Genomic DNA, 24,325 nt, shown 5'->3' with positions numbered 1-24,325 from the left:
ATTCCTCAGCTCTTCTGAGTTGGGGAACAGTCGGGACTGGTGGAATGGAAGTTGAGGAACTTCAGATACACAGATTCCCATGTTTCTCTTCTGCACGTATAGGGGATGAGGGAAACATTGGAATGACAGGTGCTTGGGACTTTTTAAGCCTGGGAGTATGGAAGAACGCTGATGCTGGTCATCAAAAATGGAGAGCTGAGTAGTTGCACTCAGTATTTCCAGGGAGCAGAGGATAATTAATTTCATCTCTGGAATGCTAAATTGGAGGTTAAGGTACAGCATTCGAAAAAGGTGGCCTAGAAGCAGCTGGAGAGATGGGAATGTCACACAGGTGAAAAGGTCAGGGCTGTAGATAAGAGATTCCAACAACTGTTGAAGAAGGGAGTTCGGAGAGAACAGAGCAGAGGGCTGAGAACAGAAGCTTTATGAGACCCTGCTATGAAGGATGAAAACTGGTGACCCACCTGCCACGTCAACCTCCTTGAGTGACTGTTGCTTTCTTACTGAAAACATTGTTCTCTAAAATCACAGACTATCAGAAATTGCCCCTTGAAAGTACATCAGTAAGAAGAAAACATCCCACTCTTGCCGCAGAGTCTCAGGCACAGAGAGGCAGCCCTGAATGATTTCTAAGCCAGGTGCAGAGCTGTGGGTAAGGGGTTTCTGGAGACAACGTTCCACATCTATCTTAACCTTGTAGTTCCAAGGAAACGAGACTTTGGGTCCACTTGTAGTCCAGACATGATGCCACTCACAGCTCTGCGTTGTTGGGACCGATCAAAACACAACTTCATTTAAATTTTACCTAAACTCCACACTTCCCCGAAAGTCCTGTAACAACTCCATCTTTTTCTGTGTTTGGTGAGATGCCCCAGGGCTCCTTAGATGCGAACTCTCCCCCATTACCGTGGATGAATAAACCTGCATCTGTGGACTCTAGATTCATTTCTGGGGGTATTGGGACGATCGGGCGAGGACAGAGCATCGGAGGCTTTCACAGTACACTCCTCCACTTCACAGACAAATCCTGGGGACCAGGAGAAGGGTTTCTAGTTGTCTTTGCAGTTCTTCCGTCTTTACACTCCAGGTACCGAGACTGACGACCTCCATAACGATTATTACGGGGTCACTGGGACCCCCAGTTCCCCGAGGGCCTTCTGTTCCACATTTCTTCAGCACCTTGTATTACTCAGACGAAATCTCCTTTTTCTTGCTAAGTCCTGTCTTCCCAACCCACTTCTCGGGAATGAGCGACCGCTTGAATCAGAAGCCAGGTACCGCCCTTCATCCAAATTTTCCTTTTTCTGGCAAAGCGCTCTAAAAAGGCGGGCTAGGAATCAATGTATCTCCAGACCAAATAGAAAGCAAACACTTCCCAAGAGGAATATAGTCTTTTACTTAAACCACAACATCAAGCAGACTTAACGAGTCCCTTGTACTCTAAAGGAAATAAATCTAGCGCTTCAGCCAACTCGGGCGAATCCTCCGGCTGGATCCACAGGTCCCTCTGCGCGTGCTCGTCGGGAAACTTGGCCCTGCGACCCCGGCGCGGAGCGGCGGCGCGGGCGCGGATTGGTCGCCGGGGCGCCGGGCCCGCCGCGCGTGCGCAATGCTCCTCCCGCCCCACGCCGCCCCTCCCACCGCCCGTCGCCAGTCCGGGGAGTCTGGAATGAGTAGGCGGTAGCGGGCGAACCGGCGAGGGGACAGCAGGGCGGGCCGACGCTGAGCGCGGCCTGCTCTCTCCGAGGAAGAAAGAGGAGGTCGTGTTCCCGGTCTCCGGGATCCTCCAGCCCCGCACCCTGCCCCGCCGGCGAAGGAGAAGCTGAGGAGCCGCCGCCGCCCGGCGCCGCCGCCATGGCTGCCATGATGGGTCGGAAGTGAGCCTGCGGGCGACGGTGCCGGCGCGGGCGCTGCAGCCCCGGTCCCGGCCGCTCCGCCGGGGAAGCGCGACGCCGCGGACCGCGGGCCCTTGGCCTTCGCGACCCCAGCCCCTCGGCTCGGCCCGTTTCCTCCAAGACTGAGCGGCGGGGAGTGGCTCCCGGCCTCCGGCCCCGGCAGCCAGGAAGATGGCGGACCCGGCCGAGTGCAACATCAAAGTGATGTGTCGCTTCAGACCGCTGAACGAGTCCGAGGTGAACCGCGGCGATAAGTACATCGCCAAGTTTCAGGGAGAAGACACGATCATGATCGCGGTGAGTGCCCCCAGCCCCCTCTTTCGGGCCCGGCCGCTCCTGGAGTTCAGGGAAGCGGGGAGCGAGCTTTGGGGGCCCCGATGGCCCGGGGAGGGGCGCGGCGCCTCCTCGGGTGCTCCTGGGTCGCCCCGCCCTGGTCTGCGGCGCCGGCGACGGGAAGCACCCGCCCTGGGTCCGCGGCCCTCCCGCACCTGGGGCGCGCGCGGGAGGGGCGGGGCGGGCGCGGGTTGCGGGCACCGGGGCCGGCTTGCGTGCGCTTGCGGGTCCTGGTGCAGGTGCTGTCGGGGGGTCGCGCCGCCGCCTCCCCACGACTTCCCATTCGGGCGCGTTGAGCTCTGAGACCTGCCCTCCGTACCTTAAATAGTCACGATGCGTGGTCTCGGGGAAAGCCGTATGCGTTAGACTGCATCGTCTCCCCTACGGGGAAAGGGAAACTGCACCTAGCGCAGTTGGACCCGTGCCCTCGGTGGTCGCCCAGCCCGCCTTCGGGTTTACAGTTACACACGGCGAACGGGGAGGGCTGCGAAAAGAAGTAGGTGTGTTTTGAACTCGGAGCGCTCGACTTCGTTTCGTCTTGCATCGGATCTGGCCGATTCGCTCTGGGTTATAAATGAGTCTCACTCTCATTGGGTTTTACGGGGTAACGGTATGGGAAAGAGTGTGAACTCTTTTGTGTGTATATCAAAGTATTATAACAGAAAAAGGGAAAAGAGAAAAAGGTAAAATTGGGCCAGTAAACTAGGTTTTTTTGAGAAAAAGGTAAAATTGGACAAAAGGGTAAAATTGGACCAGTAAACTAGGTTTCTTGTTAGTGTCAGCTTCCTACGTCTACGGTGAGGAGCTACCTTGAAGAACTTGATAATATGCCGAGGATGGTGAGATACTGTCCTTCGTAGTATAAACCATGACATGACTAGGCTTGGCGGATCATTGTCAACTTCTGATAACCAGAAAGTAAGGTGGGGGTGGTGTCTGTCTTTTTTCGTTTTTGTTTTTTTTTGAGGTCTGATCTCTGGTATTGAAAGGTCTCTGAAAATAACATCCCCAGCTCAAGGAGATTAAAATGGGTGGCAAGATACTGCCCACAGAACGGTGAACTGTGACTGGAAATGAAAGTCATCTTTCTTGGTGATGCCGTTTGACAGAACTTGCTTCTACATGGCTGTCATGCTACCCAGTGTTAACGTTGACTTTTTCTCTAGTGGTATTCCATATTTGGCATATGTTTGGATAGTTAATTTGGAAACCAGACAAAGGGATCACGGGAGATGGAACGTTGAAGATGAAAAGCATTGACATGTAAGACAGAACTCAAGTTCTTCAGAGTTTTTATGTGAACGTTTCCAAAGTTCAGCTCTAGAATATGAATGTCATAGCTCCACGTAGCTCAGGAGGGCTTTGGCAAACAAGTCGTTAGGTTCCTAACAAGTGCCAGCTACTACTGTGTGAGGACTGTCAGGCTGGTTCTTTGTTAACAAGTGCACAGAAAAACTCAGGCTATAAATGACATCGTGGTGAGGCCAAGAAGTTAAGCACGAAAGTAGTCATCCTTTTCGTTTAGGGTGATACATTGTGCGTGTGTGGAATCAGAGGAGGCTTGCAAGGCCTGGGTTGTTAGTTGGCAAACACTAGTAGGCTGCTAGTTTCTCACAGAGTTTTTATGGTTATTCAGCCTCTCAACAGTGATTGAACATCAAAGCTGTCTTCCTTTCAGATTTGTAGTAAGAATGTCTTATTACTTCAGATATTTTTTTGTATGCGTATTTACACAAATCTATAAGTATTATCAAGATTTATGTTTTGGAATGATAGAATTTAGGATTCACAAAATGTTTTATGATTAGGTTAGAAGGCAACCTTCTAACGCAGGCCAAATGTGACATAAGATACGAGGAAAGAGTTAAAAGAATATAAACAATTACCACAGGAAGCATAACGTTTATTTTAGGTTGTTTCCTTTGAATTTCTTTACTTAGGTTTCCTTAGCATTTAAATAAATTTAAGTGATAATATTAGAAATCATGGGTGAGTGTTTTGAGTTGTGAATCAGTAATGTACAGTTGGCCTTTAGATAAACTGGTAAGCATTTTAGTCGTTTGTTTTTGTTTAAGTATAAGCAAAAATACATTAAACTGAGATACAGCTTTAAAAAGTGTAAGGCAACATGTTTAATTCATTATTTTCTGAAACCAGTGTTTTGCATATAGTAAGTCATTAATTACTCTGAGGTCTTCCCCCCCCCCCCAATTTTTTAAAGTGCTTTATTTTATCTTTTTAAAAAGTTGTCTGGGAATTTATAAGGGCAGCTAGGAGGGGTGGAATTAGAAAATCTCCAGGTAAAAGTCATCCCATGGTTTGTCTTGTTCATTTTACTGGATCCTGATCCTGATTCAAAGTAAATAGTTTAAGAAGGAATTGCTGCAGTGCAGCATTTAAAATTAAATTATCTTAAACAATTTTACAACATTTTGTACACAGCTTTCTGGTTAAATCAAAATTTAAAAAATAAGTATTTTAGTTTACAGTGTTAACTGAATTGTACATGTAATCAGTGCTCGCGTAGAAGATAATTTTTTAGGATTCTGATTTTCCTATAAATTCAGTTTCCAATATTTTGTCCAAACTTTTTTCCTGTTACTCATATAATCAGTGATTTTAATGTAATGTGACCCCATGGCAATGTAATCTTGTAGTGTTTCTCTGTGCTTTACAGCCTTTGTACAGATTTTTTTTTGGTAATTAAGTGCTCAGTGAAGTGCTATAAATATCACATATTGAATGAAATAAATGCATTATTTTTTGAACAACTTTGAATGATACAGATAGAACTATTTGCTTTAGATATGCAAACTTGTTATCCACAAAAACTGGGGGACCAGGGCAACACCTGGTTATATAGTTCAAAGGAGCCTGCTGAAAACACCAAATAAAAAAATCAGTAGAAGGATTTATTTATTTATGCATCTTGAAAGTGGAACGTGCATATTTGCATCGTTAAGCATCTTTACTAATCATCATTCTTTATGTGGTATACTGTAGAGGACAGAACCCAAAACAGGCTGTTGTAGTTCATTGAAGTTAGACTCAGTTCCTTACCTCTAGCACAACACGATTTCCCCTTTCAAATGTATGATGATTTGGTGTTTGATCCTGATTACCTTAAATACGAAAATTAAAAGAGAAGAAGCCATCATAATATACCTTTACAATTGTGGAATGTTCACCCATAATCTATCTAAGGAATCTAACTAAGGAAAATCTAATATGATGTAATCCCATGTTATCTGAAAATCACTATTCAGAATTCCAGAGAAAGACATATTCCTGCCAGAGGGTGTCCTTTGTAACCAAATTTGGTGTTCAGCCTGGTCCGTGCAGATTCAAATAGGAACCACTTCACTTAAGAAATCTAAGCTAAGGGCTTCCCTAGTGGCACAGTGGTTAAGAATCTGCCTGCCAATGCAGGGGACACGGGTTCAAGCCCTGGTCCGGGAAGATCCCACATGCCGTGGAGCAGCTAATAAGCATATGCATCAGCTACAACTACTGAGCCTGCACTCTAGAGCCCACGTGCCACAGCTATTGAAGCCGGTGCGCCTAGAGCCCGTGCTCCGCAACAAGAGAAGCCACACAATGAGAAACCCGCGCACCGCAACAAAGAGTAGCTCCCGCTCGCCACAACTAGAGAAAGTCCACGCGCAGCAACGAAGACCCAACACAACCAAAAATTAAACAAACAAACAAAATCTCCCCCCCCCAAACAAATATTATTTGCCTTAATTTGGAGAGATGCAGTTGTCACACTATTACCTGTTTTTTGTTAACTTGTTTCTTGCAAGTAAAATTAATCATGAGTGCTTCCCTGGTGGCGCAGTGGTTGGGAGTCCGCCTGCCAATGCAGGGGACACGGGTTCGTGCCCCAGTCCGGGAAGATCCCACATGCTGCGGAGCGGCTGGGCCCGTGAGCCATGGCCGCTGAGCCTGCACATCTGGAGCCTGTGCTCCGCAACGGGAGAGGCCACAACAGTGAGAGGCCCGCGTACCGCAAAAAAAAAAAAAAAATTAATCATGAGTTCTTTAACCCTAGAAGCGGTCTCCATTTCGATTTAGTTAACATTACTTGATCACTTATATTCGATCCTAGTATATAGCTGTTTTAACTTAGTATTCAAGAATCTATCCAGCCTTATCCTCTATTCTTTGAACCCTACTCTCTGTACTAATTAGTATCATTTCTAAAATTGTTACTCATTTACAATATCTGATACCTTATAAGGTGCTAAATAAATGTTTGCTGGATAAATGAATAGGGAAAATTACTTTCTTTTTGATAGAAAAAATATTAGGATGGTTTATTTCTGTTATTTTGACTGTACTTGTTTGTTTTCACAATTGTTTATCATGAATACATCTTGTACAATCAGTGAAACAATAGATTATCTTTTATTAGCCACACCTGTAGATTAGTTAATGTCTCAGAATCTTAGCAAAAGGACACTTTTATGTATGTCGTAGCCAAAGAATAATCAGCCATTGAGATGCCTACATGTAATTGATGCCGAAGTGAGGTCATCTGAGTATATGCTTCAGGAATGCTTTCAGCTGCAGAGGGAAAACAAACTAATAGTGGTTTAAATAAATAAGAGGTTATTTTTCTCACATAGGAAGTCTGGAGATGGGCCTTTAGTTCTACTTGCTGACTCTGTTACCCTCTGTCATCCTAAGTTATTGACTTTCCCTTGTCGTATTTGTCGTGTTTGCAAGATGGATGTTCCAGTTCCAGACCTTCATTCCAGAAAGGAGAAAGGGTAGCTTCAGCTGAGGCGGTCCTTTTTATCAGGAAAACAAAACCCTTCTCTGAAACCTCCCAGCAGACCATCACTTCATGGTATCTAGAGCTGAGTCATGTGACACTACTTGCAAGGAGACTCCGCTAGCAGGTGGTTAGCTTCCAGCTTGTCTGGTGGGAGGCCAGAAGGGGACGGGGAATTGGGAATGGCTTTGGACAGGTCTTTAGGGGCTGTTTGCGTCATCTTTACTGTTGTTCCAAGCTTTAGGGAGGGGAATTGTGGGGTAGAGTTTCTAAAAAGTATGGTCTTTTTCAGCTAAGACCTAGGAAGTATTGGATAATGTTAAGGATTATTTCTGGGGTCGTGATTGTTTATTTTGGGGCCCAGCTCCCTTCCTTTACTTTAGAAGAGACTAGAGAGCCGTCGTACACTTACTTTCAATACCAGAATCCCCTTGCTCCCTCTCTCATCTTTAGATGCTCACTTTCTCTCTTAGATTACTAGATTGTTCCTGCCAGCATTTAAACTTGCTCAGGTCTTGTCTATCTTAAAAGACAGCTTTCTTTGAGTCACAGCCAGATTTCTGTTCAGTTACCTCCTATTCTTTTTTCAACCTTTTCCAATCTGATCTTTGTGGTGGTTGGATACTTTTCAGTTTTGCTTTGTCCTCACAGCTGAATTTGACACAATCACTTCCTCCTTGAAAATTCTTCCTTGACTTGCATGGACATCATACTCTTGATTTTATTCATTTCATGTCTCTGGCTCCTTCTCAGGCTACATCAGCAGTTCTCTAAATGTGTCCCCAAGATCCTTTAAGGGGCCCACAAAATCAAAACTGTTTTCAAAATAACACTAAGATGTTACTTGCCTTTTTCACCGTGTTGACATTTGCATTTGATTTTTGTATCCTTGCACTTCAAACTTACAACATCCTTTGGTTTCTTGAATGCTACAAGTTCCCTCAGCCTCTCCTGTTCCCAATGCCTGGAGTACTTCCCCATGCTCACCCTCCCTCATGAGTAACATTGAAGAGAATGACAGTGAGCTGGGTGCTACTTACTCTTGAGTTCTTTAACATCCCTTTTCCAGAGTGTGTCTCTGGCATTCTTCTGCCTTCCCCAGTCTCAGGTTCTCCTCTAAGTGCTCTCATAGCACTTTCATTAGCACTCCGTTGTGCCCGTCGGAATTCTAGTCACTTGACCATTTGTCTGATGTCTGCCTCACTGTTACTTAGGTTCCACTAAAGCAGAGAATGAATCTGTCTTGGTCATCATTCTAGCATGGTGTCCGGCATAATCGGCACTCCATAAATACTTATTAAGTGGATGAACGGTTGAAATGCTGTTGCAGTAAACTGAAAGCTGAATGGAATAGTGGAAGGAGCCCTGAACTGAAAGACAGGAGATTTGGGTTTGAATTTTAATTTTGTCATTTACAACTTTTGGACCTTTCACGATTCTAATTCCTTATCTGCAAGATGATGTTAGTATTGAAAATAGGGTCTCAATATCTGCCAGAAAAGATATGCATTAAATAAAAATTCACTCAGCAATATGATTGCCCACCACAGTAGTGCTAATTTCTGTGCTAGGTTCTGGAAATACAACAAAGACTAAAACAGACATGCTTGTTTTTGTGGAGTTTATTCTAGTGGATTTGTTCTTGGGCCCTAAGGTCCTTTCTGCAAAGATTCTGTGACATGAAGTGAGGCATAGTAGGTATCCTATTTTGAAGGTTAAATATATGATGACATCTTTAAAGGAGCTTAGAAATGTCTGTTCACCTTTAATCTGTGTAGTTGAAACCCTTGTTTCTGTTTTTCAGTCCAAGCCTTATGCATTTGACCGGGTGTTCCAGTCAAACACATCTCAAGAGCAAGTGTATAATGACTGTGCAAAGAAGATTGTTAAAGGTAAATATATTTAACCTGCTGAGTTGTTCCAGCAATAAGTCAAATTTTGTTTGTGATCTCTCCTGTTTACCCAACATTCTCTTTTTCATTTTACGTTCCCTTTCCCTTTAGTTAATTGCAGCAGTTGTTTAAATAATGAAAAGGTCAAATATAGTTAGTAAATCTATTGCTCATGTTCCATGAACTAATTTATATACAGTACCTTTTAAAGGGTGTTATGAGAATTATAGTGTGTGTACATTCCAGTTAATACTATTAACCTATACTAAGGTATTTTTCAGGTTTATGTTTTCTAAAACCATAGAACCTTAGAGCTGAGAGGGTGTTAAGTGATTATCTGGACTTACTTCCAGTTACTGCAGAAATATCTTACATCAAAGGGATCTTATGATTAAATAGCCATTACTTCGTGAAATGCTTTGTAGCACTTTTTGACAGGTCTAATTGTTAAAGAGTACTTACGAGATTGAGGCAACATCTGTCTTCCTATAGTGTTCACCAGCGTAGAGGGGTTGGGATCCAGTATCAAGTGGAAGGTTAGGATTAAGTAGGAGCACAGACATTTCATCTAGTAACAGGAGGAAACGTAGAGTTTATGGATAGAAGTAGGTCCATTCGTGTGATGGCGGGAAAATGTACATGTTCTGTTCATATTAATTCCAGTTTGTCTCTGATGTAGGGAGCGAAGTCATCACAGAGAGTGAGGATGGGAGAGGAGGTTCTAGGAAAAGGTACAGAGTCTTCTAGCAGTGTGGAAGTGAATGGATTAGGGAGGTGTGGCAGCATTGCCAGGCAACGTTAAGAGCCCACTTGTGGTTAGCTGCCAGAGAGCTGAATTTACCCAGTTGTATTTTGCCAGGCAAGTACAAAAGAGGGAGGGAAGGGCAAGCGATGTAGTCGAGAGTGCTGCTAATGGTGAACCCTGGAATCTAAGCTGCCTGGGTGGGGGAGGCAGGATTTAAGGCAGTGAGAAAAGGTGGTAAGGTTAGTGTGTTATAGTCTCAGTGGAGTCAAAGGTTTTTTGGAATCAGGGTAATAGAAGGAGTAAAAGGAAGTGGATACTTGGTGTTAGGAAGGCAGTGCAGTTAGTAATGAAAGGTCTAGAGTGTGACCATGGACTTGGCATTGGAAGGAGAAAAGGATAAGATCATGGAGAAAATAAGGTTCAAGGACCTAGAGGCCAGAGTATCATCTAGTACATGGACGTCTAGTTGTGGGATCACCCACTACGTGGACATGAAACCACCAAGAATTACAACAGGTATGGAATTGGTGAGAGACAGTGGACTGGAGGGAGAATTAATGGGTGATTCTGTAAACGACTGCAAGAAAGAGGAACAGGCAGTGTCATCTTTTGTTGTAAGCATCAAATAGTTTTCCAGATGGATCTGTCATGGAACGCAATTATACTGCATTCTTTGATTTTGACTTACTTTTGTCGTCAGTATAGCAAAAGATTGCTTTTTTAATAACATGAAGTTGTTGATTCATGAATTCATGGGCAGTTTAAATGTATGAATCTTTTTCACATCCGCTGCAGCCAACGTTAGACCCCAATCCACACTTAAATATTGGAGTTTTTTTCATCAGGCATAGAACCAGCATTGCATATTTTTTTCATCTGGCATCTGCACAGGCCTTTAAAGTGCAGATTCCATTTTGTTCATTTTAGCTCATAATCCTATTTTGAGTTTTGTTTTTACAGTTGTCTTACAAGGGATCTGAGTTGGCTATCAGCATGTTTTAATAAGTCTGTTATGGTGACAAGGATATTGAAGGCTTTTTTTTAAGGTCTTTATTTACGCACAGTGGAGTTTGGAAAGTATTACTATGAATCATTTATAAAGCACTTAATGGGCCATGGTTCTTAGCCTAATCTTCTAAAAATGGAACAAGTTTGTTGGCAGTTATTAAATCATACTTGGTATTTAACCAACTTCAGATTCTCTTACCTGTACAGTTGTCTAGTTCTTAGCTTACCAACGTATCCACAAGAATATGATGAAAAGCTTGCATCCTTTTGTGAAATCATGGTGCATGACTCTGGTGTTCCCCCAAAGTACTAGTTGAGTGACCCAAACAGGAAATGAGATTAGTTCAGCCTTAGCTTTTCCTCAGTGAAATTTTGGTACATTTGTCTGAGGTTCCCAGAATCGATTGACTTTTTGCTTTTAGAAAACGAGTGTAGCATTTACAAGTTAGTCATCTTTTACCTCCATTCCCTGTGGCTTTTGTGAAATTTTTATCCATGGGATGTAATTCTCTTACAGCTAGAAACTTGGGCTCATTTAAAGCCATTCTTTGGCCATCCTACCCACCTCAGACCCGAAGCCGCTCTCAGCAGTGTTTTTTCTATTGTTCATTTTGCAGATGGTGTTGTAGAAGACGGTAATACATCGTTTGTTGACATAGTCACCTTTTCTAGGCAGTGCAGGTCTACTCACTTCTGAATATTTTAAAAGCTCTCTTTAGGGCCTTTTTATTTTGTTTTGTTTTTATAAGACTCACTTATCCTGGGCTTTTACCTTTCTCATACTGTTCTAGTGATTTTTATCTCTTTTGTACATCTTCAGTTATGAAGCCTCTTAACAATAGGCTCATACCTACCTTTCTCAGAACTCTGCAGTCTGTGGTCCTGACATCTAGTGTACTTGTTTCTACTACCTTTTATACTGTTTCATTACTATTTACAACTCTGAGATGACATCATTCTTTTTTTGAAATCTCTGTCCTTTTCTCAACATTTTGATACTTTTTACTTTTTACCTTTTACCAGCAGATTCCTGCTTTACTGTTGGGAACCGAGTTCTGGATAGCAGTTCCCTTCTTTGCAGTATGGTTAAGAGCATAGACTTTGGAATCAGACAAACCTAGGTTGAAGTCTAGGCTCTGCCACTTTGTAGCTTGTGACTTGTAGCAAGTTCCCCAGCCTTTCTAAGTCTCCATTTCCTCTGCTGCAAAATAAGGGTACTGTGAGGATTTTAAAAGATGATTCATGAAAAAGTACCGACTTGCCCTGGACAAGACACAAACGTGGCGGAGTTGCCAGTAAACACGTAGCTTTAAGGAGAGTGATGGGGGTGGGGGCTAGGTGAGGTGTCAGGGCAGGAAAGCAGTTAAATACGTGGCACGCTGGACTTGGGCTATTCACTGGCACACAGGTCAAGTGGAAGGCCATGGTAAGAAACTGGTAGGCAAGGACTGGCAAAACGATGGGTGGGCTGGTATTTCTTCTGAGACGTGGATTCGATGAGCAAGCTGCCGGGACTGAGGTGAGAGCAGCTTGTGTGCTCTGGGCTCCTGACAGCCCACCGAGGTTGCATTGTTTCATAAATATCTGTACAAGTATATAACTTACGTATAGGGCTGTTACCTTTTCCTTTTTGTAGATTCGTCAGATAGATTTTTTTTGTTTTCTTTTGAGCATGCTTTATCCACTTGTATTCTCTTGAACTCTGAACCCGAGTGATGTCTACAAGTTGGTTTCCCTGGTATAAAGTAATTGTCATTTATTCAATATTTGCTATATGCCAGGCACCTTACCAGGCCTCCAGGGAGTCCCCAGTTTCCCACCATAGCTTCCTGACCTGGACTGTGTGCCACTGTATCCACCTTAATTTTTCCAGGTATAGCCTGCCATGTATCTATTTTGGTTCCTCTGTTCCTTGAGAATATAATGTAGTAGTTAAGAGCTTGTCTTTGGAACCAAGACTGTCTGGGTTTGCATCCCAGCTCTATCTTACTGGCTGTGGAACTGTAGGCCACAGTTTCTCAGTTTCCTCATCTATAAAATGGGACTAAAAATAGTACCTTCCATAGGGTTTTGTGAGGATTAAGTACATTCATATATGAAAGATTATTAGAGCCTGGCACATAATGCTTTCAAATGTTAGCAGTAATGTATATATTTAAAAAATTTATTTATTTTATTTATTTATTTTTGGCTGTGTTGGGTCTTCTTTGCTGTGCGCGGGCTTTCTCTAGTTGTGGCGAGCAGGGGCTACTCTTCATTGCAGTGCACAGGCTTCTCGCTGAGCGCGGGCTCTAGGCACGCAGGCTTCAGTAGTTGTGGCTCACAGGCTCTAGAGCGCAGGCTCCGTAGTTGTGGCACGTGGGCTCAGTTGCTCTGCGGCATTTACCGCCACCAGGGAAGCCCAGCAGTAATAATTTTATATGATGACTTCTAATTCTCACAGCCTTCCCCTAAGCAGACATTCTGCTGATGAGGAAGCTGAAGTTCAGAGAGATTAAGTGACTTTTAGAAGGTGATAAGCTCTTCCTTCACTTGCTAAATACGTTTTTCTTGTTTACAAAGTATGAAAGTAATATTTGTCCATAGTTCCACCTCTGTCTGTTTCTCACAAGAAAGGCAAAAGTATATTATAGAAGGGGAGGGACGCTTTAGAAGATGCTGTATGAGTAATAGTAGTAATCATTCAGCAAGCATTTGAGTTCCTACTAAGTGCCAGGCACTGTGCTAGGGGTTAAACACAGCCCTGGCCTCAAGGATTTTACAGGCTAGTGAGGAAGGCAGACAAGTAAACTGATGGTTGCAATACACAGTGATCAGTATTATGATTAAATGCAGGTGCTCCAAGAACACCTTGGGACTCTTTCCCAGATTCGTTTGGGGGTGGAATTGGATTGGAGAGAAGTAAAGCCTAAGCTAGTCTTAAGGATGCACAAGAGTGGGAGGGAGAGTGAGGGATTTACTCCAGACAGAGAGATGCATGTGGGCTAACTGAGGCAGCCCACATGAGAAAAGTATCACCTCTGTAGGGAAGAACATGCATTATGATATGACTGTGACGTTGAACCGTATTAAATTGTCAGATTCAACCATTTTTACCAACAAAAACAGCAGTGTGAGGGGAAGGATGATGGGAGATGGAGCTGAATAGGCAAAAAAGAGCCAGTTCCAAAGGTGCCTAATTTTATCTGATTACAGGTGTGTGCTTTCTGGGATTTTCAAACAGATGAGTATTATATTTGTGTGTGTGTGTGTGTTTAAAAGAACTGTACTTTTAAGATACGTGCATTTCATTGTATGTAAATTTTATCTCTGAAGAATAAAACTGCAGAACACTGAATTCTAGCCAATGGTGTATGCATGCTGGAGTATTTAGGTGGAAATGAAGTCTGCAGTTCACTTTGAAATGCATTAAATAAATAAGACAGATTAAGATGATTAAGGCAAACAGTAAAATGATAAGTTAATGATAGAATCTTGGTAGTGGTTATAGGGGTGTTCACTGTAAAATTCATTCCGTTTTTCTGTATGTTTAGACTTTTTCATTATAAAGTGTTGGCAGTTAAATCACTATAGAAAGCAAAGGTCAGGAATGGATTTGAAGGTAGGCAAGAAGGGATTATTATTTTCCTAATTGATAACAGTTATTACTTTAATTATAGCCTGGTGCCTCTAGAAACCACCTAGTCACTGTTACATCCCTGCTTCCAGAACAGAGAACCTAGGTCGTAGTGCTCAGCAAATACTTGAACATTGACTATTCCGTAATCTCTGTAATCATATAAAATTTTTAAGTTTTGCTTGAAGTCCCAAATACAGACATGTGGCATACATTGATTATCCTATGAGCCCTCATATGATGTATTTCACCTAACACAAAATTACCGTAATATCCTATAGACATATGCTACTAATATGATCTTGGGAAGGTCACTTACTCATTCACCTACCAGTATTTATTAAGTACTTATTGTGGTAGTTGCTAGGTAATTGGATCATATCATGAATGAACCTTTCATGTATAGATCTAACAAAATTAGGTTTTATGTGATTGATTAAAAGATCTTAAGCAGAGGGTATGATACCAACAGGCTGAAAACAATTATATGTAAAGGAAGTGGATTGGAAAGGGTCTGGTGCTTTTTTTTCCCCCAGGTGATTGCTTCTTCAGAATTACAGAAATATTGTAATCTTATCTATTTTATTCTTTTTTAAATTTTTTTATATTGCTTTGGTAATTGTAACAAATGTACCATAATTTTATTTATTTTTGGCTGCGTTGGGTCTTCATTGTTGCGCGCAGACTTTCTCTAGTTGCGGCTTGCGGGGGCTACTGTTCGTTGTGGTGCGCGGGCTTCTCATTGCGGTGGCTTCTCTTGTTGTGGAGTATGGGCTCTAGAGCGCAGGCTCAGCAGTTGTGGCTTGCGGGCTTAGCTCCTCAACGGCATGTGGGATCTTCCCGGACTAGGGCTCGAACCTGTGTCCCCTGCATTGGCAGGTGGATTCTTAACCACTGTGCCACCAGGGAAGTCCAGTCTTATCTGTTTTAAATGTGATTCTTGAAGTTATTTTGCTTCCCTTCATAAAACTGAAAAGATTTTGAATGAAAGTTTCAAATGTTTGAAATCTCCTAAAATCTTCCCAGGGAAGTAAGAAGTACTAATACCTTCTTTTCCTTATTAAATATTTCTGTAGCAAATCTGTTATCTAGTTAGCTGTGCCCAACGTTGGGACCTTTAAAAATTTATTTTCTTTTCTTTTTTCTTCTTCCTTTTTAAAATAATCAATTAAAAAAAAAAGACAAGAATTGACTTGCTTACTGCAGGTTTACTTTCCACTGTTAACATCTGCTATTTCCAACTGACGTTTCTCTTTTTACTTTGGCTTCCTCTAAAATAGAATGTAAATATATATATATATATATATATATATATATATTTATTTATTTATTTTTGGCTGCGTCGGATCTTTGTTGCTGCGCACAGGCTTTCTCTAGTTGTGGCGAGTGGGGGCTACTCTTCATTGCGGTGCGCGGGCTTCTCATTGTGGTGGCTTCTCTTGTTGTGGAGCACGGGCTCTAGGTGTGCAGGCTTCAGTAGTTGTGGCTCGCAGGCTCTAGAGTGTAGGCTCGGTAGTTGTGGTGCACGGGCTTAGTTGCTCCATGGCATGTGGGATCTTCCTGGACCAGGGCTGGAACCCATGTCCCCTGCATTGGCAGAGGGGTTCTTAACCACTGCGCCACCAGGGAAGTCCTAGAATGTAATTTTATAGTACCTTTCTTTTTACCAAAACAAACAAAAACAAAAACCAAACCAAACAAAACAAAACATACTGAATCCCTGAAAACTGGAAATTAAAAGGTCACCTTGTTCACTCACATCCCTCCCAACCCCCCCTTTAGCCTAGTAAAGGAAGATGCTTAAATGTTAATGGTAGGCCTTAGGATACACAAAGGGCTAGAAAAGTTTTTTGCTGTTTTTTTTTTAAATTGCACGGGACCTCCCTGATAATCGGTTTTGAAGTAGGACTGGGCTTGTTACACTTGGTGTAAGGAGGTATGTTGTGTGGGTTTGTGAGGCTTAACCACCAGTTAACCACCAATCAGTCCTACTTCTAAAAGCTATTTCATATCTGTATGCAAGCTGCCAGAGCACTGTTTTTCTTTTCGGTCACATAAAGCTTTGGAATACAGGTGTAATGACGTCTGAGATGTACATTGACAGGAGAGATGATTATAAGCAGTGGAATTTAAAATTTCCTTCTTCCTGACAACAGAAAGTGATCTGGGCTGGAGAGAAAGGAATTCCTTAGGTGAATCATCACTAAGAGGATTACTATTAATATATTCTTGTTTCCTTTAATGCCTTGCTTAAGGGGAAAAAATCCCTAATGTATAAAATCTCTGATTTTTTCATAGATGTGCTTGAGGGGTACAATGGAACCATATTTGCATATGGACAAACCTCCTCCGGGAAGACACACACAATGGAGGTAACATCTCACAGTCTGTACTTAGATGTAGTTTGCTGTGCACAGGGCACTCATTCGTTATCTGTGACATCGTTTTACCATACGCTTAAACAGCTTTATTTACTCTATTGCTTTGTCTCATACGCGTTATACATGAGTAACATCGTTGTTGCAGTCTAATCAGTTCCTGAGTTTGAATGGTGAAACCGTATATTTGAAATTATATCTAGCTTTGTTTTATCCACATAACCACAAAATTATGAATGTTTTAGAATTAAGTAAGAATTCTCTGTCACCTTATAATGGGAAATTTTTAATGTTTGTGTACTTTCAGTTCTATTCAGAGCACTTAATTTTTTCCTCCTCTCCTTGGTCGTGTCCATGTGTCCGTCCTGTTTCCCCACCCCCAGCCAAATACTTGCCCCTCTTCTCTCATAAGAAGGTCTCCAAAATTATCAGAGCTGCTGTTAATAATAAATGTGAACCTGCTCAAGCTTTGCTTCTAGAACACAGCCTGTAATTTTCTGCCACTGCTACAGAGTATCTGCTTTTATCATTTATCTGAGCATTCCATATAAAGTAAATGACTGGCTTATTTTAGTGTCACTCATGTTACTCATTTCCATAATGTCAGAGAACAAGCACATTCCTAGCATTTGGATGAATTTGACTTGAAGTAGATGCAACAATGCAGATTTATATGCCGAGCAACTAACAAACATTTTCCTAGAATGTGTTCATTTACAAATGTGCATAATCTGATCTAACAATTAAATAAAAGGCTAAGATCAGTTGGTAACCCATATGGTTGGCATATATTATTTATGTGTAACTTACGAAAATATGTAACAGTTGAATTCGGTTTTCTTAGGTATTTTGTACAGCCACATTTTGTTTCACAAAAAATTGCAACAATTAGAATTCCTATCCTCTGTTGACTGTAAATTATAGATTAAAAGTTTTGATTTTTAATTTGTATGTTACAGTTTGTTTAAGAACTGGTTTTGTTTTCTGTTTAGGGTAAACTTCATGATCCAGAAGGCATGGGAATTATTCCAAGAATAGTGCAAGATATTTTTAATTATATTTACTCCATGGATGAAAATTTGGAATTTCATATTAAGGTAAAATCATTGGGGAAAGGTTGTATTTTATTTTATTCCTAGAATAATTCTGTTCAGTACTTTTTCTTTTAAAAAAGTATTCTTAAATATTTTAAAAATTATCTTACAGGCAGGTGTAGCTGAAAGATTATTAGAATTAGTAAACTCAGATCCCTCATCTGCCATGGTAAACAAGTAAGCTGAGCCTCTCTTGCCTTAGCTGCCTTCTCTGTAAGATAAGGGAGTTTGGCTACAAAGCTCAAAAGTTCTGACTAATTATACCTAATTGTCTAATTTTAGGAGAAGATACAGAGTGGAAAATGTACTTTAGTTACATAAGGGGTTTGGTGGATTTAGGGCTTCTCATTAGAATAAGAGCTGTGGCTGAGTTGTCCCTGTAGTCTAGATGGTACCTGGAACTCAGACCCCAGTAAATATTTAATGAATAGGTGAATAAATTACTTTGTAATTTTAAATGGTTGATTTTTCTTTTCCTTTATTCCCTCTACCCTTTAGGTTTCATATTTTGAAATTTATTTGGATAAGATAAGGGACCTGTTAGATGGTAAGTTAAATTCTTGCTCTTCGATCGTTTTTCAATATACCACATAGTGCTTTTTTTTTAGTAGTAAATGTGAGACCATTTCTGAGTAGCCTATATGAAATTGACTTAAATTATAGGAAAAAGTTTTAATTGAATGCCTTTGGACTTACTGAAAGCATATATTGTGGGCGCTTTGTAAGTAGTAATTAGCACATTGGACTGGAGTCCGGGAGCCTGGGTCTTGAGCGCTCATCATCTGTCAGCTGTTGGTCAGAGACACTGTTCTTGGCAAACCATTGAACCACTCCAAAATGTGGGTGGCAGACGTTGGCCTGGACCTAAAATTCTATATTGCTGCATTGGTTTCTATATAAATCTCCTACTGTTTCTATAGGCTTTTGCTTTTATAGTGATATCTACATATTTTTGAAGTTTATGTATTATTATTAGGCTGCTTGGGGAGAGAAACAGTTGATTGACTATTTCACAGCCAGTGTTAGAGTTTAGGGAAATGTTGTTAATGTTATTTATTTTTCTTTTTCAGTTTCAAAGACCAATCTTTCAGTTCATGAAGATAAAAACCGAGTTCCCTATGTAAAGGTATGTATAATACAGAATATTTAGAAAAGCCCTACAATAACATTTTTTTAGGATAGTGACATACTTTAAACATTTGTTTTACAGGGGTGTACAGAGCGTTTCGTATGTAGTCCAGATGAAGTTATGGACACCATAGATGAAGGAAAATCCAACAGACACGTAGCGGTTACAAGTAAGTAGCCTATGTATAAACACTAGTTAACGTACAAACTGCCTTAAAATATCTATCAAGTTGATTAATTGTAAGATTTTTCTTAGGTGAAATAATGCTGTAGAAACTATTAGTAAGGGAGAGCCGTGTTTGTTGATAGTTGTTTGTGTGGTTTCTTTGCAGATATGAATGAACATAGCTCTAGGAGTCACAGTATATTTCTTATTAATGTAAAACAAGAGAACACGCAAACGGAACAAAAGCTGAGTGGAAAACTTTATCTGGTTGATTTAGCTGGTAGTGAAAAGGTAAAATCTTTATATTCTGATAGATATCTAAGCATTTTTACGAACTTTAACTCAGATTTGGGCTTTTGCATTATTTATTGTTATATATTGAAAATGTATATCAAATTGAATTTGGTAGCATTTTTGAGAGTTACAAGCATTTAGGCCAATGCTTTGTCATTACAAATTTACTGTCATTTGGGCCACAGTCCAGTTCAACCAATAAGTGTTATCCTTGACTTAAGGTGTGTACTTTTATTGAGAATGTGTTGAGTGTATGTCATTAAGAATTTTACTAGGTAACCTTTTCCTAATTTTTAGTATCTATTTTATTCATATTGGCAATGAGCTCTCTCTGAAAACTGGTAACTATCCATTAGTCCTTTCGGATTTTGTTGTACTTCTTTCTTTCCGACGATTATTTAACTATTCCAGTCGTATACAATCTGATTCTGGTTTATGTCAAAATCAAAATAAGTTCAAATGTTTTAATATTGACCTATAAGTGAAACTTTTTTGCTGTTCTGCTAATCTGTTGTTTCTTCTGATTAGAATGACATACCTGTTCCCTTCTACGCAAAGTCTTATACACATACTTCAAAGCCCGTCTCTAATTTTGTGAATACTGAGAGGCTGTTTTTTCAGCCATCATTGCTAACATATTATTCTATTATCTTTAATATATATTTTATATTTTTCTAATAGAAGCAGGTTTGCTTATATAATATAAATTTGGTCTCTCTCTTTAACAGTTACAACATCAACATTATGCTTCAGTAAATTTTTTAAAGTTTCTCTTTAAAGGGGGTTAACAGGCCTCCCTGGTGGCACAGTGGTTAAGAATCCGCCTGCCAATGCAGGGAACACGGGTTCGAGCCCTGGTCTGGGAAGATCCACAGGCTGTGGAGCAGCTAAGCCCGTGTGCCACAACTACTGAGCCTGCTCTCTAGAGCCTGTGAGGTACAACTACTGAGCCTGCGCTCTGTAGCCCGTGAGCCACAACTGCTGAGCCCGTGAGCCACAACTACTGAAGCCCGCGCGCCTAGAGCCCGTGCTCCACAACAAGAGAAGCCACCGCAATGAGAAGCCCGCGCACCGCAACCAAGAGTAGCCCCCGCTCGCCGCAACTAGAGAAAGCCCATGCGCAGCAGCGAGCATCCAATGCAGCCAAGAAAAGGGGGGGATAACAAATTAGTAAACTACAAATGTACGTGTAAATTGGTTAATTTCAGGAGCACACCTAAAAATAAAATTTGGTATCTTCTTAATCCCATTTTTGTCATGCAGCTAGTTACTTGACCAAGGTCTCAGAAGAGTCATACTCAATAAATAATGATAACTTACAGTAAATGCTTGGTAAATAAAATCATGAAACTTTCCCTTTTCTTTTTTACTAGTTACTGATGACCTCTGAGCTTTTTAGAAAATCAAAGAAAATCACCTAAACTCGTAATTTTGTTTCATTTTTTTTAAATCTTATGTATAGGTTAGTAAAACTGGAGCTGAAGGTGCTGTGCTGGATGAAGCTAAGAACATCAACAAGTCCCTTTCTGCTCTTGGAAATGTCATTTCTGCTTTGGCTGAGGGTAGTGTGAGTATACTTGTCTTCTATTTCCCTGTCGTTAGTTAGTGGAGAATTACAGTTAGATACCTACATGTGCATGGATGTGTGAGTGAGAGAGGGATTCACTGAATCAGTATGTATGAATAAGTTGTCTTTTAGGGATTTATTTTATAGTATTAGTATGTATATCCTAGTTGCCATCTTAATAACTAGCATTTAAAACAACTGAAATCATTTTGTAGTTTATTATAAAGTAACATATTTCTACAGCAATTTTATTACATAGAAATCCATTGGTCCTCTTTGTTTTTTTTTCTTGTTTGTTTGTTTGTTTTTGTACATAGACATATGTTCCATATCGAGATAGTAAAATGACAAGAATCCTTCAAGATTCATTAGGTGGGAACTGTAGAACCACTATTGTAATTTGCTGCTCTCCATCATCATACAATGAATCTGAAACAAAATCTACACTCCTGTTTGGTCAGAGGTTTGTTGTTAAGAAAATGCGGTCTATACCGCCTCCTTCTCTGCTGCGATTGCTGCTTATCTTTTTTAAAAAATGTTTTTATTGAAGTATAGTTGATTTATAATATCATGTAAGGTATACAGCAGGCATACAGCATAGTGATTCAGTTTTATATATATATTCTTTTTCAGATTCTTTTCCCTTATAGGTTATTACATAATATTGAGTATAGTTCCCTGTGCTGTAAAGTAGGTCCTTGTTGGTTTTTTATTTTATGTATAGTGTCTATATGTTAATCCCAATTGCTTCTTATCTTGTTGTAAGTGCAACAGAAGTCTTTATGTGATTGATACTATCACCCATATTTTAACTTACTGGTTTATATTTTTGTCTCCTCTTCTGGACTAGAATCACCTGAAAACCAAGTATTACATTTACATACCCTCTGTAGAAAATGCTTGTTGAATTAAATAAAATTGAATGGGATATCAAAAAAAGAAAAGGAAATGCAGTCTAAATGTAGATAGGCCTTTTGTTTATTAAATCTAGGAAAGTTTCAGGTAGATATTCAAATCAGTGTGTATTGTTAGTGTGCTAGACACAGTTTTTTAATTGAGAGGCAGATAGTATAACCAAGGTCCATCTTGTAGGCTGCTTGGGTTTGAATTAAGTTTTAGTACTTAAATTTTAGTACTAAAGTTAGTACTATTAAGTACTAATTTTACTACTTAAGTTTTAGTACATTACAGTCAAATGTTAACTTGAGTCAAATTTATGTGAGAAGCTTCAATTCAGCATTAAAGAAAACAAACATTTGAATCAGATAATAAAGCAAAACCTGACACATAATCTCCTATGTTAAGCCTGTTGACGTATGTGACCTGTTCACGTAGTGAGATAACCATATATGAGATGGCTAGCCTGGGAAAGTCAATAATGATGACTCTGTCTCTGACCATCATTGATAATTGCTTTTCTTAATTCAGCCTTATAAATGAATTGGAGAAATGATGGGCTCGTGTTTTTTTATACTCATCAGGTTTTGTTGGTTTTTAATCTATTTACAGATGTTGGGACTGACCCAAATTTAATGGATTGTAAATAAGCACCATACTAATTATAGCTCTTAGGATTTAGTCAAAGATAACTGGACAAGAATAGTTAAGTTAAATTACCAGCCACACATGCATGTATTACAGAAATATAGATACCAATTGAAAGTAATTGTCACATTCTTTCCCCCTCCCCTTTCCTCAACTACTTCTCTTAGGGCCAAAACAATTAAGAACACAGTTTGTGTCAATGTAGAGTTAACTGCAGAACAGTGGAAAAAGAAGTATGAAAGAGAAAAAGAAAAAAATAAGACCCTGCGGAACACCATTCAGTGGCTTGAAAATGAACTCAACCGATGGCGTAATGGTAATAACTTACGAATTTGTTGTTCTGAGTTTGCTGAATCCAGATTTAGACCTGTTTTATAAATTTAAAAGGCATTAGGGATCATCAGATAAAAATGAATAAAATCTTTTACATTAAATTCTGATTTTACCTGAAATAATAAATAGAGGCATAAAGGCCAACTAGCTAGCTATATAAGTCTCAAGATGGCAAGATGCTTAGCTTAGGGTGAAATCAATTAAAATGATAAGATTTGGTGACTGGCTTTCGAAGATGGGGGAGAGTCAAAGGTAATTCCAGGGCTTCCCTGGTGGCGCAGTGGTTGAGAGTCCGCCTGCCGATGCAGGGGACACGGGTTGGTACCCCGGTCTGGGAAGATCGCACATGCCACGGACCGGCTGGGCCCGTGAGCCATGGCCGCTGAGCCTGCGCGTCCGGAGCCTGTGCTCCGCAGTGGGAGAGGCCACAACAGTGAGAGGCCCGTGTACTGCAAAAAAAAAAAAAAAAAAAAAGGTAATTCCAACTTTTCATATCTCAGGGACTGAGCAGATAAAGTTGGTAAGAGCTGCTGAAATTGAGTAAAATTGAAATTAGTTTTAGACAGGTGGGTTTTATTAACCATTCTATTGTCTTATTTTAGGAGAGACAGTGCCTATTGATGAACAGTTTGACAAAGAGAAAGCCAACTTGGAAGCTTTTGCAGTGGATAAGGATATTACTATTACCAATGATAAACCAGCAGCCACAATTGGAGTTACTGGGAACTTTACTGATTCTGAAAGAAGGAAGTGTGAAGAAGAAATTGCTAAGTTGTACAAACAACTTGATGACAAGGTAGGTATTGTTCATGTTCAATTCTGTTTTAGAACATTTTTGATTTTCTTATGTTCTAATTTTTATGTTCTAATTTCAATATTATGGGTCCTTGTGACCTATATACATCTTCCTAGATTTCTGTTAACTTTTTCAAGATCATTGTATTAACAAAAAATATAAAATCACAATCTCTGTTTGTATGTAAAAACTGTATATGAGGTGTATCTTCTTTTCCCTTTTCTTTAAGCTAAAAGAACTTTCAAGAGGAAATTTGGCATGGGTCCTCGGAGAGCCTTAATGAAATGTTCGTAGAATCAGGGATCTGAGGGCTCTAATAATAAAAGTGATGCAAGAGATTAGACAGAGGGAACAGAATTGAGTGGAAATAATATCTTTTGCTTTGATTATATCAGTAGTGTGAAAAATAGCACAATTTTGAACCAAGTAGAGAGCGTGGGAAGAACAACAGTAAAGAGACCAGAAGAAAACTTTTCTGGCTTCGTTTTTGGTTTTTGTTGTTAGGTGATGTTTTTATTGTATTTTAAACAGAGATGGTAGGTAGGTTTGAAGTGGCTACATGGCTTTATTTTCAATACAAAGCTTTCAACATGTTTATTACTTTTTAGCATTTAAAGTATTTAATGAATAGCTTTCATAAACATAAGCCTTTTTTTCTTATTGTGTGATAAGTATGTTACTATGATTGATAATTGAAATTCCATCTGTTTCAACGCCATCCTAAGATAAGACATTGGAATAAGCTATGTTGAATTTGG

General features: G+C 40.3%; 1 protein-coding gene and 1 long non-coding RNA gene across 3 annotated transcripts in view; one reads left to right on the top strand and one right to left on the bottom strand.

Annotated features, from left to right (window-relative positions):
- The first annotated feature begins 1,615 nt into the window (after positions 1 to 1,615).
- The window catches only part of KIF5B (kinesin family member 5B), a 44,061-nt gene continuing 21,351 nt past the window's right edge, over positions 1,616 to 24,325 (top strand). For both annotated transcript variants that reach the window (XM_012536297.3, XM_049706468.1), the window contains exons 1-12: positions 1,616 to 2,192; positions 8,810 to 8,897; positions 16,565 to 16,638; positions 17,637 to 17,741; positions 18,237 to 18,285; positions 18,809 to 18,864; positions 18,949 to 19,036; positions 19,199 to 19,323; positions 20,789 to 20,893; positions 21,211 to 21,356; positions 22,606 to 22,754; positions 23,374 to 23,567. In XM_012536297.3, coding sequence (XP_012391751.1) covers positions 2,067 to 2,192; positions 8,810 to 8,897; positions 16,565 to 16,638; positions 17,637 to 17,741; positions 18,237 to 18,285; positions 18,809 to 18,864; positions 18,949 to 19,036; positions 19,199 to 19,323; positions 20,789 to 20,893; positions 21,211 to 21,356; positions 22,606 to 22,754; positions 23,374 to 23,567 — 1,305 coding nt within the window. In that variant the 5' untranslated portion in view covers positions 1,616 to 2,066. The remainder of the gene's footprint in view (positions 2,193 to 8,809; positions 8,898 to 16,564; positions 16,639 to 17,636; positions 17,742 to 18,236; positions 18,286 to 18,808; positions 18,865 to 18,948; positions 19,037 to 19,198; positions 19,324 to 20,788; positions 20,894 to 21,210; positions 21,357 to 22,605; positions 22,755 to 23,373; positions 23,568 to 24,325) is intronic.
- The window catches only part of LOC125963619 (uncharacterized), a 687,634-nt gene continuing 683,337 nt past the window's right edge, over positions 20,029 to 24,325 (bottom strand). Inside the window, exon 2 of the long non-coding RNA XR_007475795.1 lies at positions 20,029 to 20,150. This is a non-coding gene — a long non-coding RNA (uncharacterized LOC125963619). The remainder of the gene's footprint in view (positions 20,151 to 24,325) is intronic.

The sequence above is a fragment of the Orcinus orca genome, chromosome 2 (assembly GCF_937001465.1).
Source record: "Orcinus orca chromosome 2, mOrcOrc1.1, whole genome shotgun sequence".
Lineage (NCBI taxonomy): Eukaryota > Metazoa > Chordata > Mammalia > Artiodactyla > Delphinidae > Orcinus > Orcinus orca.
The sequence above is the reverse complement of the archived record's forward strand: the minus strand, read 5'-3'. Positions and strand labels throughout refer to the sequence as shown.